The following is a 16,914-nucleotide window of genomic DNA, read 5'->3' on the forward strand; positions in this document are numbered from 1 at the left end:
CAGGCTGGACCTGAACCCGCATTCAGACCCATGGAGAAGAGCACTTTGGTTCTTAGCTGTGTGTGGAGGGGGCGACAGTACTGGAGGAGGGGGGGTTTCCTATGACCTGAGAGAGTCACCCCAAAGCCTGTGAAGCTAGAATAGTCAGGCTCTAGCAATGATCTCAGCTCCAGAACTGGGCAAAAGTGGGGGTGAATGAGCCCTAGTGTCCAGGCCGTCTGGGCCCTCCAGCTGTTGGGCATTTGGGCAAAGAGAAGTTGTCGGCCTCCATTTCTGTCCCCAGCTGTCCATAGGTGGAGAGAAGACAGTTCTTCCCCAACATCTCCACCTGTGTCTCCTCACATCCCGGCTCCCTGGCCCAGACCAGTGCCCCAGGGTTCCATGTTCAAGCCTCAGGGCAGGCCTCTACCCCGTTGTACTCCTTGTGCTCTGAACTCTGGGCCAGGCTGGGCTTTGGGAGGGTCCCGCTGATGTTGCAGATGGCCCCATAAGTCTGCTGCTGCTGTGCGGATAGCGCTGTCCTCTCCGAGGCCAAGCTGTTCAGAATCCGAGGCACGTAGGGCTGTGAGCAAATGGTGTCTGTCAGTGCCCCAGTGTGGGCCATGTGCTTTCAAATCCCGTAATCCCCCCCCCCTTACTCCCTCTTCCCACAAGTACACAGAAAGGACACATCTTAAAAAATAAGGATGGGGCCAGAGTGGTAAAGCATCTGCCTTGCCTGCACTAGCCTAGGAGGGACCACTGTTCTATCCCCTGGTGTCCTATGTGGTCTCCTGAGCCATGAGCAATTTCTGAGCGCATAGCCAGGAGTAACCCCTGAGCGTCACCGGGTGTGGCTGAAAACCCAAATAAATTTATAAAAGATGGAGGGAGGGGCCGGAGTGATAGCAAAGCAGTAGGGAGCCTACTTTGTACATGGTCGATCCGGTACAGATCCAGGTTCAATCCCCAGCATCCCATATAGTCCCCTGAGCCTGCCAAGAGTGATCTCTGAGCACAGAGCCAGGAGTAACCCCTGAGTGCTGCTGGGTATTCCTCCCCCCAACCCAAATAAGGATGGAGAGTACAGGGTTAAGTTGCTTTTCTGGCCTGCAGTTTCCAGGTTTGACATCTGGTATGGTCACCAAGTACCACCATACCACCAGGGGTCACCCTTGGGCACAGAGCCGAGAATTAGCCCTAAGCACCATCTGGTGTGGTTTAAACCCCAAAACAGATGGAAGTAAATGGAGCTCAATGGGCTGGAGTGGATAATGTGCAGGAAGGGATCTTGAGTTTAAACCAGCACTGCATGCCCCCCCAAGTACTGCCAGGTGTGACCCCCAACAAGACCAAAACAAAATACTGTGGATCATCAGGATAGAAATGCTCACAGGGCAGCAGTTCCTAGCTTTCAGAGCAAAGCAGAGAATGTTGGTGTCGTGGGCACCAAGGGGGCAGTATGCCAGTTTCTCGACGGGAAGCAAGTTTGTTCTAGCACTGAGTTCCAACTGATTCGCTGTATAAAAAGATCTGTCTCCTTGAATGAGAACACTGGCTGGGACTTCTAAGATAGGAGGGAACTCAGCGGTTATCTTCGCCCTCAAAGCCAAGTGCCTGCTGCGGCCCCCCTGGCAGAGCCTGGCACTGTTTCTCACGACCAGACCAGTGTGAAGACAAGTCATGTATGTCATCCACCAACCTAGCAGGCATAATCATGGGGGCTGGGGACAAAGAATCTGAACCTTCTAAGGGCTGGGATGAACCTGCAAAGGAGCAAACTTAGTAGAGCACCCCATCCAAATAAGGGAGAACAGAGGTTAGCTGTGCCATGACCCAGAGCTCCCTGCTCCTTTCCTGTCTCCAGCATCAGCACAACAGGATCCAGAAGATAAGAATAAGAATAAGAGTGGGACCTGACACTGAGCCCTACCCAGAGCAACAGCTATGTCCATTTGCTGAATTCAGAGAGGACTGAGCTGAGTCCAGCAGAAGAGGGGTTCACAGATACTGCTGATTAAACTCACCACCAACCCTAGCATGACTAGCACTATAAATTCAGTGCTTCTAAGGAAAAAAAAAAAACACCTAAGAAAAGGGGCTCAGAAGACTTGTGTGTATGTGTTGTATGTAGGAGCCCTGATTGGGTCCCTGGCTTCTGGACCACTGCCAGAAATGTCTCCCGAGCACTATGCCAGGAGTTACCCCTGAGCCCTGCCAGGTTCCAAAACAAATAAACTATTCAGCCTCACATACAATATGACCTATACATAAGGCTGAAAGGTAGGATCCCACCAAAGCCCCCCCCCCCCCATCATCAGGCACTGAGCAGAGGAGATAAATAGGACCCTGGGGTGAGACTGAGGTGGGGCACACAGCAGGGCCAAGTTAGCTCTTCTCAGTGGCCTCTGTAATGGGGTGACACATCCTGATGGACATCTCTAGAGGGGCCTCTCAGGAATTGACAGGGAGCAGGTACATTCTACAGAGCCCATGGTTGGGGTGCTGGGCACTGTGGGTCACTCACTGTCAGCGGGGCAGGCACGGGCACCTCCGTCTCACTTCCTTTGTCACTTGCCACTTCTTCCGTCTGCAGAAAACAGCAATAACTTGCAGTGACCCACAAAATGGCCCTTCTGGACTCGGACCAAGGACCCAGGCAGCAAGTGAGCACCAGCAGGCACTACACATTCCTGCCCACCCCACACCCACTGAGAAATGGGAGATAGGGTGAGGATGTGGTGTGGCAAGGAAAGTGCCCGGCCTCCTGGGACCCTGTGCCTTTCCTGCAGGGGGATGTAAGGGCTGTGCAGGGAAGGGTGTGGAGGGAACCCTCCACCTTCTGCACCAGGGTTATGGCTGCACAGGGGGGCTTTACCTTGTAGTTCAGGGGGATGAGGTGCTTGAAGCAGCCAAAGCAGGTGTAGCCCAGGCAGACGAGGATGGTAAGCAGTAGGACCAGGAAGGTGAAAAGTGTGAGTGGAGCCTTCAGACCTGGGACACAGGCATGTCAGCCTCCTCAGGGAAGAATAAGGTGGCATAGATCCCTCCCAGAGTGGGGGTGCCTGGGCAGGCACTAGGTGGGTGGGAGTCTTCCATAGGTAGAAAAGGTAGGAACCAGGGTTCTTCCTGCCCCAGCCAGTGGGATGGCACTCCCAGCCCAGAGCAATGACCCGTTGGGACCATGTCCCACTCCAGATCAGTGACCCAGGAATTGCTACCACCCTCGTAGCATGGCACAGTTTAAGTGTGTTCCAAGTCTAGGGCAACTTGCCCACTTCCTTGCTGCATTAGGAGCCTCCAGGACCTGGGACCTAGGGTCAGGGGATTCAAGGCTTTCCCCACCTAGGTTGGGACACCTCAGGGCCACCTGCCTCTTCCACCCTTTGCTTTTCCCCAAGAGCATCTGTTTTTGCTCCTTCTCACACTCACTTCCTCTGAACTGAGGTGAAAGGCCCAGGCCTATGGTCTATCCTAATCTGCAGATAGACCAGCTTCCCTATGCCCTTTGCCTCAGCAGCCCCAGAATTCATAAAAGAGGAATGCACTGGACCAGCCTTCATGGGATTTCCCCTTCTGATTGGATACCCAGGCTCCTTCTGGGTGCCAGGTACCTGAATGGACACCCAACCAGATTTAACCCTGAGATACCATCTTCTGATTGGACATCCATCCAACTATGGATTGGTTACTTAGCTAATGGTATTAAAGCAGTGAGGGGTATAATTGGCTACTATGGACTATGAGGCTAAGTGCTGCCCTCATAAACCCCACCTCGGCATAGGCAGAATGGCTCTCACCTAGGCGTAGGAAGGAGAAGAAGTAGAGCCAGAAGAGACACAGGATGGGGGCGGCCAGGGCCTGGTTCACAGCTGCAAAGTGAATTCTCTTCTCCAGCTTGGTGGGGAGGTAGGCAAAGTAGAGGTTGTGCCTGTCTACCATGTGCTTGAGTAAGATGTAGATGAGGCCTGTAGAGGTGGGTTAGGAATGGAGTCCTGGCTGGCGACAAGAATCCTCCACATCCTGGGAAATTGGGGAGGTGGTTATCAGTGCCGGGGGGACCCTACTTGGGGCCACTCACCAAAGGGTGCGATGATAGGGCAGGTGATGCTGTAGGCCATGATGACAGTGAAGATACACAGCATCCAGGCATACATGGCTCCAAACTCATATTCAAATGCCTGGTTCTGTGAGGAGGAGTAGGAAGTGTTATAGGTAAACCTCCTTATTCTTCTTATCCAGACCTCCCAGGACAGCGAGTCATGGTTTTCTAGCATTTCTCCTGTCCAAATCATGTTTCCCCCAAAAGGACTTGGGGAAGCCTTAGGGGAGACAGCTGGTATGTCTGTGAGGCTAAAAGGCAGTGGTTCCCTCACAGACTCTGGCTCCAGTTGGCTCAGCTCTGCTCCTTCTATGACTTAGAAGGTGTGTCTGTGCAGTCAGAATAGCAATTATTCCATGCTTAGGATGGAATAATTCCATGGAATAAAAGCATGTAGTGGGCTGGGGCTCAGGAGCTCTGCCATGTGAGGTCCAGGGTTCTATCCCCAGCACCACATGGCCCCTAAGCACTACCACCAATAGCACAACTTCAGAAAGAGAAAGCACTTCCTCCCCAGCTTGCCTCTCACAGGTCTGCTCAGTAGAGATGGAAGGACAAGCTCCCACCAGCAGTTCAAGGAATCATGGAGCAAAGGCCCTATGTGATCATCTTAAGAATTTAGGCGGGGGAGGGCCAGAGCTATAGGACAGCGGGTAGAGTGTTTGTACACTGCTGACCCAGTTTGATCCCAGGCATCCCACTACCGAGGGTGGCCCTGGTGACCCCTGGCACCAATAGGGCCTGCATGTTACATCACTGCCCTCGCCCCGCCCACACCTGCTTGACGTTCCTGCGCTCAGCTGCAGACTTGGCCATGATCATTCGGAAGGTGTAGAGGATGAGGCCGGGCAGCCGAAGCAGTTCCATGCCATTGCCGATGAAGGCCGAGGCGATGACATAGTTGACAAAGAAGGCCCCCTGGTCGGGCAGGAAGACGCACCTGGGTGGGCCGGGCAAGTGTGGAGCCCATTAAACGAATACCCCAGTTCCAGGTGAGGCGGTGGGACCTTCCTGACAAACAACCCTTTGGAAAGTCAATTCCAAGCCTCCAGGGCCTGGAGGCAAAGGACTGAGACCCAACACCAGCTCTGTAGCCCAAGCAGCTTGTACTCAAGGGCACACACTATTCCACATCTCTGAGCTTCATTCTCTGTAAAATGGAGACAACTGTAATGACCTCATAGCTTGTTGTAAAGGTTATGTGAGAAACAGAATGAGTGTCCTTTTAAATCATCCTACAAGTAAGTGGGTAAAGTACAAGCTTAAAATATTGAAAAGGTGGGCCCAGAGAGATAGCACAGCGGTGTTTGCCTTGCAAGCAGCCGATCCAGGATCAAAGGTGGTTGGTTCGAATCCCGGTGTCCCATATGGTACACCCCCCCCCCCCCCCCCGTGCCTGCCAGGAGCTATTTCTGAGCAGACAGCCAGGAGTCACCCCTGAGCACCGCCGGGTGTGGCCCAAAAACCAAAAAAAAAAAAAAAATATATATATATATATTGAAAAGGACACACTCCACAGTAAAATTAAAACATCTCCTGGCAAAAACAGACCAGACCGTCATTCTTGTTGCAACGTTCAAATATTTTTCTTGGGGGCTGGAGAGATAGCATGGAGACAAGGCATTTGCCTTGCATGCAGAAGGACTGTGGTTCAAATCCTGGCATCCCATATGGTCCCCCCGAGCCTGTTAGGAGAGATTTCTGAGCATAGAGCCAGGAGTAACCCCTGAGCACTGCCGGGTGTGACCCCACCCAAATTTGTTTTTCTCTTGCCCTCTCCATGGCATCACCAAGATCAACTGCTCCTTCTCCCCTATAGGTTCCATCCTCTATACATTTCTCAGGATGAATGAGATGCAGCTAAATGCACTTAGGCCTAGAAGATTAACCATGTTCCAAGGCAGGGAGCAGGATGTATCTAGCCCCCAGGGCTTGGCCTAGCCCAGTTATGATGCTGAAGGCCCAGGGCAGGTCTCTAGGAGGAAGATGTCTGCCTTGAAGCGCAAACTATACCTACAAACACCCCTAACCCCATCAGTCCCAGGGAGGAGAGTTACCTGGAAGGCTCCCAAACTCAGCATGGTTGATACTTACTCCAACCTGATAGAGGCATCTGCGGATTTTTTGTCAAAGAGCCACCGGAAGAAAAAATCCAGACTGTAAAACAAAGGAGTTGACAGGAATTTCTTTGCAATCTGGAATCACTGCACAAGTTTCCAATGTTTTCCTGCCCTCCGCAGGCCAACATCAAGGAAGACATTGTCTTTGAAGACTACAACTGTCCTGTGACTTAGCTGGGCTTCTAAGCAGTGCTCAGGAGGCACTCGTATGAGCACACACAATGCTGGGTGTGAGCGGCTGAAATGTGGGGGTTCACATTCACTCCCAAACCATCCCATCTTCTGGTGTCAAGCTCTCCATCTACGACCTGGATTCAGTTCAGAGTAGGAGAGGGTGAGGTACCTGGTGAGGCCAAGAGAGGGCAGGATCAGCACCATGAAGATCAAGAAGATGTAGACTTTGGTCACCATGATCCGATTCTCCCCTGACCTGCAGGAAGTTAGAGATCAGAGCTCAGGCCCCACCCCTGCCCCACAGAGTGTTCTGGGTGTCCTCCATCAGGCTCCTGTTACCCCCACTGTTTGGTATGGGGCAAAGATCCCTCCTTGGAGCCTATTACTCACTTGGTCCAGTGAGACTCCAGCAGCGTTGAGTAGTAGACGATGGTGGGAAGCAGAGCTGAGAAGGACCACAGGAGGAGAGTGGGGAAGAACTGGCTGATGATTGGGTTCTAGGAAACAGTGTATAGAACAATCAGGAGGTCCACTGGGTTGTTGACTCACTGAGATCCTGGGGTCAGCCAGAACTAGTACTATGGTTTGTTCAGGGGAGGGAGAGCAGGATGCTGGCAGGCTGGCCAGCAGCACCTTACAGAGCTGACTTAAGAGCACAGGTGGGACTGGAGTGATAGTACAGTGGGGAGGGCACTTGCCTGGCATGTGGCTGACCCAGGTTCCCTGACATCCTATGGTTCCTCCAAGCACACCAGGAGTGATTTTTTTTGTTTGTTTTTGGGCCACACCCGGCAGTGCTCAGGAGTTACTCCTGGCTGTCTGCTCAGAAATAGCTCCTGGCAGGCACGGGGGACCATATGGGATACCGGGATTTGAACCAACCACCTTAGGTCCTGGATCGGCTACTTGCAAGGCAAACGCCGCTGTGCTATCTCTCCAGGCCCCAGGAGCAATTTCTGAGCGCATAACCAAGAGTAACCCCTGAGCATCACCAGGTGTAGCCCAAAACAAAACAACAAACAAAAACGAGGAACACAGGTGTGGACTCAGTACCACTGACATGCTTGTTGCCAGACACAGTTGATCCTTCCTTTCATGAGTTCAGAATCCATAGGGTCAGCAGGTAAGGTACTTGCCTTGCATTCAGCCAACCCAAGTTTGATACCTAGAATCCCATATGATTGGCCATGAATGATGCCTGGCACCGCCTGCTCCCCACCCCACAGCACCCGTGGGTATAGCCCTGCTGTCCCCTAAGTACTAGTAGGAGTGATTCGGGTGGTCCTGGAGCTGAGTATGGCCTCCTGCAATAGCAGCAAACTATACCCCCACACACACATTGATAAGGGCCCTTATTATTTATTTATTTTTTTTTTTTTGCTTTTTGGGTCACACCTGGTGACGCTCAGGGATCACGCTCAGAAATCGCTCCTGGCTTGGGGGACCTTATGGGACATGAGGGGATCGGTCAGTCCTATGTCAGCGCGTGCAAGACAAATGCCCCACCGCTTGTATCACCACTTTGGCCCCAGGGCCCCTATTTTTTAAAAGTTTTTAAAAGTTTACTCCTGGGGCCGGGCGGTGGCGCAAGAGGTAAGGTGCCTGCCTTACCTGCGCTAGCCTTGAACGGACGGACCGCGGTTCGATCCCCGGCGTCCCATATGGTCCCCCAAGCCAGGAGCAACTTCTGAGCTCATAGCCAGGAGTAACCCCTGAGCGTTACCGGGTGTGGCCCCAAAAAAAAAAAAGTTTACTCCTTTAACGAAAGACTCACATTAGTCTCATCTCCTTTGGCCAAAAGAAATTCAAAGAGGAGTTTGTGTTTATGGCAACTCAAAGCAAAAGCAGCATCTGCCTTTGTTTTGCAACAGCCAGTCTAGAACTGTAGCTCCCTGAGCACTGAGAGTCATCTGCAGAACATACAGGCAGTGCCGTTCTCATGATGTTCCTTTTATGTCTATTAGTATGCTTCTAGGCTTTATGTGTAATTTAATGTGAATTGGCTGCGTGTAAGGCAAATACGGTACCATTGTGCTATCCTCCAGCCCTAGATAAGTTATTTTGTACCAGAGAACATAAACAATTTTTCTGTATAGATTAATGGCAATCATGTCTTCACTTAACATTATTTTAGCTTATAACTATTTCATAGAAATAATCTACTTTGGGGCTGGTGCAGTAGAACAGTGGATATGGCACTTGCCTTGCACACAGCAGACCTAAGTTTGATCCCTGGCACCCTATATAGACCCCCAAGCACTTCCAGGAGTGATTCCTGAATGCAGAGTCAAAAGTAAATCCTGAACACTGGTTTGTAGTCCCGAAACATACACACACAAAAACTACTGTATTTTCCGGTGTATAAGATGACTGGGCATAAAAGATGACCCCCCCCCGGTGGGGGGTGGGGAGAATAAAAAAGACAACCCCCTACTTTTCCTGTTAAAATATAAGGTTTGGGCTGTATTCGCCATATAAGATTACCTCTCTTTTAATGTACGCCAAATGAAAATTAAAAAACCTAAGAGAAAAAGAGTAGAATCCTCAAAGGTTAACAGTATATGTTTAATAAAGCTAGACTTTGGAGTACCAACAATCATTTTACATTTGTCATTTGTAGTGAGTGACTATGATTATTATTTTTTTTTTTTTGGCTTTTCAGCCACATCTAGTGATGCTCAGGGGTTATTCCTGGCTATGCGCTCAGAAACCGCTCCTGACTTGGGGGACCATATGGGATGCCAGGGGATTGAACCACGGTCCATCCTAGGCTAGAGCATGCAAGGCAGAAGCCTTATCACTTGCGCCACCACTCCATCCCCAACTGTGATTTTTTACTTTTTTCTTTGTTTTTTGTTCTTTTGTTTTTGGCTCAGGGGTAACTCCTGGCTCTATACTTAGAAATCGCTCCTGGCAGGCTTGGGGGACCATATGGGGGGCCAGGATTCAAACCACCATCCTTCTGCATGCAAGGCAAACACCCTACCTCCATGCTATCTCTGGCCCACTGACTGTGATTTTTTTAATTGTGATCTACATTGAGAGCAGGGACAGGGGACTCCTCCAAGAGCAGCTAGCTGGGGTGCAGTGATTAATAGGACAGCTAGAGGGAGACAGAGCTCCTCCTCTGTGTCCCATAAAAGCTGAGCAGAGGACTGAGAGCCAAAAAGCTGCATATCCGGCGGCTGGATGAGATGCAGCGTTTGGTAATTCAGCTCCTCTGTGTGCCCTGAAAGATGAATCAGGACAAGCAGAGGACTGAGTGATGACGCCTGGCAGCTGGATGGGATGTGGCAGTAAGAGGGGGGCAGATCACTCATCCCTGGAGCTGGAGTAAGTTTCAGCATGCCGCATACCAGCATATAAGACAACCCCCGGGGCCGGGAAGATGGTGCTAGAGGCAAATGCCTTACCTCTGTGCTATATCTCTGGCCTCACAACCCCCAACTTTTTTTTTTTTTTTTTTTTTGGTTTTTGGGCCACACCCGGTAACGCTCAGTGGTTACTCCTGGCTATGCGCTCAGAAGTTGCTCCTGGCTTGGGGGACCATATGGGACACCGGGGGATCGAACGCGGTCCGTCCAAGGCTAGCGCAAGCAAGGCAGGCGCACCTTACCTTTAGCGCCACCACCGGGCCCACAACCCCCAACTTTTAAGAAGTTTTTCATGGGTTAAAAAGTCATCTTATGGGGCCGGGCGGTGGCGCTAAAGGTAAGGTGCCTGCCTTGCCAGCACTAGCCTAGGACGGACCGCGGTTCGATCCCCCGGTGTCCCATATGGTCCCCCAAGCCAGGAGCGACTTCTGAGCGCATAGCCAGGAGTAACCCCTGAGCTTACGGGTGTGGCCCAAAAAAAAAAAAAAAACAAAAAAAAAAAAGTCATCTTATACTTCGGAAAATACAGTACCGAAAAGAAATAAATATTCTACTTTCAGGGGCTGGAGAGATAGGAAAGGGGTTACAGGGTTAAGGCATTTTCCTGGCATGAAACCATTCCCGGTCCTATACCTATCACAACTATGTTTCCCTGAGCATACTTGGAACCGACCCAGATCAGTCCTGAGTCAACCACGTGCAAGTCAAATGCCTACTGCTGTGCTATCTCTCTGGCCCCAGAGGTATGTTTTATGGCCCAGCATGTGGTCTGTCTGTTTTGGAGAAATGCCAAGAAATGCTCCTGAGTACAGAGCCCAAACTGTCCCCCACCATGACACTCAGACCACTGGAGAAGTAGCATAGAGCATTGCTATAAAATTATAATCATAAATGCGGTCTGCCTCTCTGCTCTGGACTTAAAGACACAGCCAGCCAGAGTAACACAGCACCTTGCCTCAGTGCCTCTCATAACCCTTAGTCCCCACATCTTTACCACCCACCATGCCTACTTATCATCAGCCTTTCTGGGATAGGCCCTGCAGAAAGTCACTCACATTCAGTGCATGGATGGGTTTGGTGACGTTGAACTTGTCCATGGTGGACAGGATGATAGACGGTGTGGTCAGGAAAAACAACCCCACAAAGAGAATGAAGTTGATGCCCAACCACTGCAGCCACCAATGGTAGCCCTGGATAGAAAGGTTCTTCCTGCAGAGGAAAGCACAGAGGAGATGGACTCAACACCCAGCTCACTGCCCTCCACACCAGCGTTGCCGAGATGTAGGGAGACATAGGGCAGGCGGCAGGCAGCAGACAGGCTGAGGAGTCATCTCAGCCTCAAGAGTATGGTCAAGTGCTGAGACATAGTATAGGCGGGGAAGGTGCCTGCATGCAGTTGACTCCAGTTCAATCCCCGGCACCCTATATTGTCCCAAGTACCACCAGGAGTGATCCCTGAGCACAGCCAGCTATAACCCCCAAAACAAAAACTAAAAGTATAGACAATCTTAAAGCACTGACCTTCAGCTACTGGAAGTTCGCATTTGGGCTCCTTGTGAGCACAAAGGGAAAACAAGGTCATTCATCATTCGCATGATTCACCCAGCTAGACCCCAGGAGATGCCACAAGCATGCACACAGCCCAAGTAAAGTTCAAGCGCAGCAGTTCTGAGGCAGAGCTGCAAAGGCTGTGACCTGGGGCACATTCTTCTGAGGGGAGCTCTGGCTGAGAGGTGGCGAGTGAGAGACAAAGACACCAGGCTCAGATGCAAATGCCTCAGCCTCTCTATTCCACCAAGAATAGACCAACAAGCAAAGTTCACCAAAGTCAAGTTCACCAAAGCCTATGGTCAAGGGCAGAACCATCACAGACTGAACTAGAGCCAGTGGTAATGAGCTCCCAGAGTTTACCCAAGTGCCCTCTCCGTCAGCCCCACTGCTTAATGTTTGCTGGATGCCTACTGGACACACTGAGCTCATTAGCAGACAGAGAGGAGGCTGGATCTCAGCTTAGCTTAGCGCATCTGATACAGTGGCCACATGCTACCTGAGGCTGCTAAACTCTGCAGCGTGGCTGGTGCAACTGAGCTGTGCACCAGGAGTGACACAGTCACTTTCCAAGATTCTAAGACACACCTGAATCTAAAAATAACAAAAGCAGACTACATGTTGGAATAATAATATCTCAAAATCTAAAATATGATTTAATTTTTCAGGTTTTTGGTTTTGTTTGTTTGCTTTTTAGCTGCATCCAGCAGTGCTCAGAGTTTATTCCTGGCTGCACTTAGAGATCACTCCTGGCTTGGGGGACCATGTAAAGTGATGATGATCAAACCCAGGTCAGCTGCATACAAAGCAAGCACACTGGCCACTGTACTATGACTCCAACCCCAAATTTCTCAGTTTCTCTGACTTTCTCAATATGGCTAACAAAAAGTTTTACTTATTTGGTTTTTGCTTTTGAGTTTGGGGCCATAGAAGTAGGCACTCCAGGCTTACTACTGGCAGGGCTTGGAGGACCCTATGTGGTCCCAGAGATCATACCCAGGTTAGCCATGTGCTTTAATCCCTGTGCTATCTCTCTGGCCCCTAAAAAAAAAGTTTAGAACAGCAACGGCAACTCACATTCCATTCATACTGAGAGTTACCCTGAGTGAAGTGCCGAGTGAGAACTCACAGGCAGACCACAGACCCCACCTGGGCCCCCAAACCCCCAGAGGTGTAGGGATTTCCCCAACCACAGGTCCCCCCTATGCTTCCAGGAGGCAGGGAATCAGCTAGCTGGTGCCCAGGCCTTGTGCCCACCCTCCCAGCCTGGGGCTCACCAGCAGATGTCCTCGGGGTAGGTGGCAAAGGCCACAGTCCACCTGGAGGTGCAGAGTTCGCTGCTGTAGGAGGATGGCTGGGTGTCCCCGCGGCACCGAAGGCCCTGGCACTTGCAGGCATTGAAGTCCTTCAGGATGCTGCCAGGAGCACAGACTGTGTGAGCACACAGATGGGCCCCAGTCCCACATCCTACATTGCAGGACACTGCTGGCTTTATTACTGATGGTGCCCGGGAGTTAATTACCACTCAGGACTGTCCTGAGACTCAAAAGGCATAGTTCACATGTGGCACCCAACAGGGAAGTTTTGTTTGATTCTTACACATCCGTGTAGGCAACAGATACTACTAAATTTTATAGGAAAGGAGACCAATGTGTTCTGACTCGGGGGTAGGGGGGTGTCATCCTGCCATGGCTCGGAGATACCCCCCCCCCCCGCTTGAACAGTCCCCGCACCCCATTCCACCTTGGGTTAGCCTCTCCAAGCTGCCCAGCAGACTGGACCTCCCACCAGGCCAAGCCCCAATCTTCCCTTGCTCTCCTCATGAGGCCTCCAGTGACCATCCCCTCCACACCACGGTTTCCTCCTTGGGACTCCCACCATCCTATCTTCACACCTCCTACTCCTCCCAACCAGCTCCCACTCCTGTCTCAGGCCACACTTTCCCTGCCCCTGGGCCTGCTCTTGGCCACAGGCCCCACTGCCAGGTCTGTAGGATGCTTGTGTCTGACATCTGTGGACAGCCATGCCCGTGTCCAGCTGCAGTGCCCCAGCAAGCCACATGGGCCAGGCCCTTTGCTTGGCCACCTCCCCTCTGCCCTGTCTTTCCCTCACTCCCTGTTGCTCCTGAGGTGAGGTAACCTGGCCACAGCACCCTGCTTTATAGCAGACAGAAGCACATGCTTGAAAGCTCCATGGTTCTGGAGGCTGGAGAGATAGCATGGAGGTAAGGCATTTGCCTTGCATACAGAAGGTCAGTGGTTCAAATCCTGACATCTCATATGGTCCCCTGAGCCTGCCAGGAGCAATTTCTGAGCATAGAGGCAGGAATAACCCCTGAGTGCTGCCGAGTGTGACCCAAAAACAAAACAAAACAAAACAAAGAAAAGGAAAGGAAAGCTCCATGGCTCTGTAGCAGAAATCTGAAGGACATTTGTCTCCATTCTCACAGGCAGGAAGGACATGGGACGCAGAGGCCTTCTAGGATTTCTGTGGCTCAAGTGGAATTCCCCACATTCATGTTAGCACAAACTAAGGAGCTGAGTATGGTGGCTGCCTTCCCAGGCCTGTGTCCCCTACACCAGGGAAGTACACAGAAATACTACAAATCACCCCAGCAGAGGTGACTATATGGGGCATGTCCATACTCACAGGGTGGCCATGGATTTCTCCTGGAAGGTGACAAAGGCCATCCCCAGGGGCTGGAACTGGACCCTGAGCTCTTCCTCGGCCATCCGCTCCACCAAACTACCCCTCATGCGTGTGTAGTAGACGATGGCATCTTCCTGTGGGGACATGCTGCTGTGAGATGGCCCTGAGTGAGCAGGAGCTCAGGAACCGCCAGGCGTGGTCCCATCCAGGCTGGGATCTCACCCGCTCACAGCCTGGCACTTCGCAGCAGCAGAAGTGGCCACACGGCTTGGGGTTGATGAGGGTCCTCTGGCCCATCTTGGTCTCCAGGTTTGTGTAATATGTCAGGTTCTTTTCGATTTTCTTTCTGCGGGATCAGGGGGCAAAGCGAAGTTCACAGTCATACCCAATGGCAAGACACCTGCCCCATTCCATCATTAATCACCTCAGAACCTGCAGCTGAGCTATGTGAAAGAGCCAGAAACAACCCCTATCCCTATCACTTCCCAGCTAGGAGGCCCCAAGGGGCAGGCACTGAGGAGCAGGATGAGGGGGTGCAGTTGGTTCAGCCCAGACCTCAGCTCCTTACCTCTCCTTGCACAGGTCTATCAGTGTAGCCACATCATAGCACAGCTGGACCTCCACCACCTCGCATGTGGGGTACGCATCTCTGTACCGGGTGGAGAGAGGGGTCAGAGACAAAGACAGTCATTGGAAAGATGCCCCAGTGAACAGACGCCTCCCCATGTCTCGAAGCATGGGAATCATGATGGTCTTTCTGTGTCAGAACAAAACTCTTTATTTTTTTGCCTTTTACCAAAGAGGGAACATTTTGAAATTTAAACAAAGAAGTTGAGCTGTACAAGCATATGTGTGTGACTGCGTGTAAGTGTGAGTGTGTGTGTGTGTGTGTGTGTGTGTGTGTGTGTGTGTGTGTGTGTGTGTGTTTTGGAGGCTACAGACGTGCTTAAGGACAACTCCAGGCTCAGAATGAAAGGTCACTCCTCAGGGTGCTCAGGGGACCATGAAGTGCTGGGGTTCGTCCAGGGCTTCTGCTTCTAAACCATCTCTCTCAAAAGAGCCTTTTATTTTGTTTTGGGGTGAGGTGGGCCATATGGAGTACAGGAGATCAAACCCAGGTCAGCTGCATGCAAGACAAGTCCTACTCTCTGTACTATCCCGCTAACCCCCAAGAGTCTCCAGGTAACTGCCTGCAACTGACTATAACTGGGCTATAACTACAATTGGGCTGTAGAGCAGCAGGCACTTCTCATGTGGAAAATGAGCATGGTCTATTATTCTGTGCCAAAGGAATAAAATTATTTTTTGCTGATGGATGGCTTAGTTGGCTTGGAGACCATACCTAATGATTTGGGGACTATACTAGACAATACTTGGCATAGTGCTCAGGGTACCATGTGATGTTCAGGACTGAATCCAGGGCTTCTGAATGCACAGAAGCCAATAGAGCTCTTTCTATTATGACCCAACTCCCTGGAACCCTCACTGAAATGCTGGTCAGTCTGTGACCTTTGTGAAGGTCACTGATCTTTTTGTTTATTTGTTTGTTTTTTGGGGCCACACCCAATGATGATCAGGAGTTACTCCTGGCTATGGGCTCAGAAATCATTTTTGGCTTGAGGGACCATATGGGATGCCAGGGGATCAAACTGAGGTTCAGGGCCAGAGAGATAGCATAGAGGTAGGGCGTTTGCCCTGCATGCAGGATGGTGGTTCGAATCCCGGCATTCCATATGGTCCCCCACACCTTCCAGGAACAATTTCTGAGCATAGAGCCAGGAGTAACCCCTGAGTGACACCGGATATGACCCCCCCCAAAAAAAAAAACAAAAACAAAAACAGGTTCATCCTGGGTCAGCCGCTGCAAGGCAAATGCCCTACCGCTGCGCTATTACTCTGGCCCTAAGGATGCTCAGCTGGAAACTTCTCACATGCATCATAGTCCTGGTGAGTCCCTGGGCATCTGTGGCATCTATGCTCAGAGTGGATAGGCATTATCCAAGTGCTAACTGGGCGATCGTCCTTTGTGTTGTCTTCACTGGGCAGAGGAGGACAACAGGGACTGGGGAGTTAAAATGAATTGGAGCCAGGGTCTCACAGCAATGGTTTGTGCCAGGAAAGGCACCCAAGTCTGTTGTCACCATGCAGCACTCGGTAACCACTACAACGCTCAGATCAACCATTCCCAGCACTCCAGTACTGCCCACGTGCTGATGTTGCTTTTTGTTTGTTTGTTTGTTTGTTTGATTGATTGATTCTGGGTCACATCCAGCAGCGCTCAGGGGTTACTGTTACTCCTGGCTCTTCACTCAGAAATTGCTCCTGGCAGGCTTGGGAGACCATATGGGATGCGAGATTTGAACCCACTGTCCTTCTTCATGTAAGGCAAATGCCTTACCTCCATGCTATTTCTTTGGCCTTGATGTTGCTCATTTAAGGCCCAGGGAGCCTAGACATCAGTCATCAGGTCATCAGAAGTCTATTTCAGGCCCAGGAAGAGTTCAGGTAAAGAGATCCAAGTACAAACTTCCCTGCTCCACGTATACTCAGCAGCATCCATGGGCAGCAGGAGTGCTTGGGCCAAGCTCCACGGGTAGGAGAGTCCAAATTTATATGAAGTGAAAGGATCTTTCCCCTCTGAGACTTTCTATCTAGGGGCCAGAGATAACAAGTGCCAAGCTCTTGTTCTGCCAAGGTGGGAAAAACTCTTGTCAGCTATGACTCCCCAAAACAAGCAACAAAAAATATTAAAGTAGAACTATGTTTCCAAATGGTGGAAGGCTCTTTTAAAGAAACTGGGAAAAAAAAAACTTCCAGCAATCAATGTGTGAATACACTTTAAACATTCATTTCACAATTCTGCTCGACAACTAAGTTCTTCAGCCACTGTTCCCAGTAAGCAGCAGAGGTGAGTGGGACTCGAAGCTGTCGTAGCCCAGAGAAAGTAGTGCCTGCTGAATTGGTAACA

General features: G+C 50.9%; 1 protein-coding gene across 1 annotated transcript in view; it reads right to left on the reverse strand.

The window, feature by feature from the left end:
- Positions 1-270: 270 nt before the first annotated feature.
- The window catches only part of TMEM63A (transmembrane protein 63A), a 31,545-nt gene continuing 14,901 nt past the window's right edge, over positions 271-16,914 (reverse strand). Inside the window, exons 9-22 of the mRNA XM_049776441.1 lie at positions 14,515-14,595; positions 14,169-14,292; positions 13,947-14,080; positions 12,575-12,712; positions 10,805-10,958; positions 6,766-6,872; positions 6,545-6,631; positions 6,176-6,238; positions 4,859-5,021; positions 4,061-4,166; positions 3,780-3,947; positions 2,858-2,973; positions 2,507-2,569; positions 271-562 (exon numbers count right to left, since the gene is read on the reverse strand). Of these exons, the coding sequence (XP_049632398.1) occupies positions 386-562; positions 2,507-2,569; positions 2,858-2,973; positions 3,780-3,947; positions 4,061-4,166; positions 4,859-5,021; positions 6,176-6,238; positions 6,545-6,631; positions 6,766-6,872; positions 10,805-10,958; positions 12,575-12,712; positions 13,947-14,080; positions 14,169-14,292; positions 14,515-14,595 (1,681 nt within the window). The 3' untranslated portion in view covers positions 271-385. The remainder of the gene's footprint in view (positions 563-2,506; positions 2,570-2,857; positions 2,974-3,779; positions 3,948-4,060; positions 4,167-4,858; positions 5,022-6,175; positions 6,239-6,544; positions 6,632-6,765; positions 6,873-10,804; positions 10,959-12,574; positions 12,713-13,946; positions 14,081-14,168; positions 14,293-14,514; positions 14,596-16,914) is intronic.

Source organism: Suncus etruscus, chromosome 7 (assembly GCF_024139225.1).
Source record: "Suncus etruscus isolate mSunEtr1 chromosome 7, mSunEtr1.pri.cur, whole genome shotgun sequence".
NCBI classification, from domain to species: Eukaryota; Metazoa; Chordata; class Mammalia; order Eulipotyphla; family Soricidae; genus Suncus; species Suncus etruscus.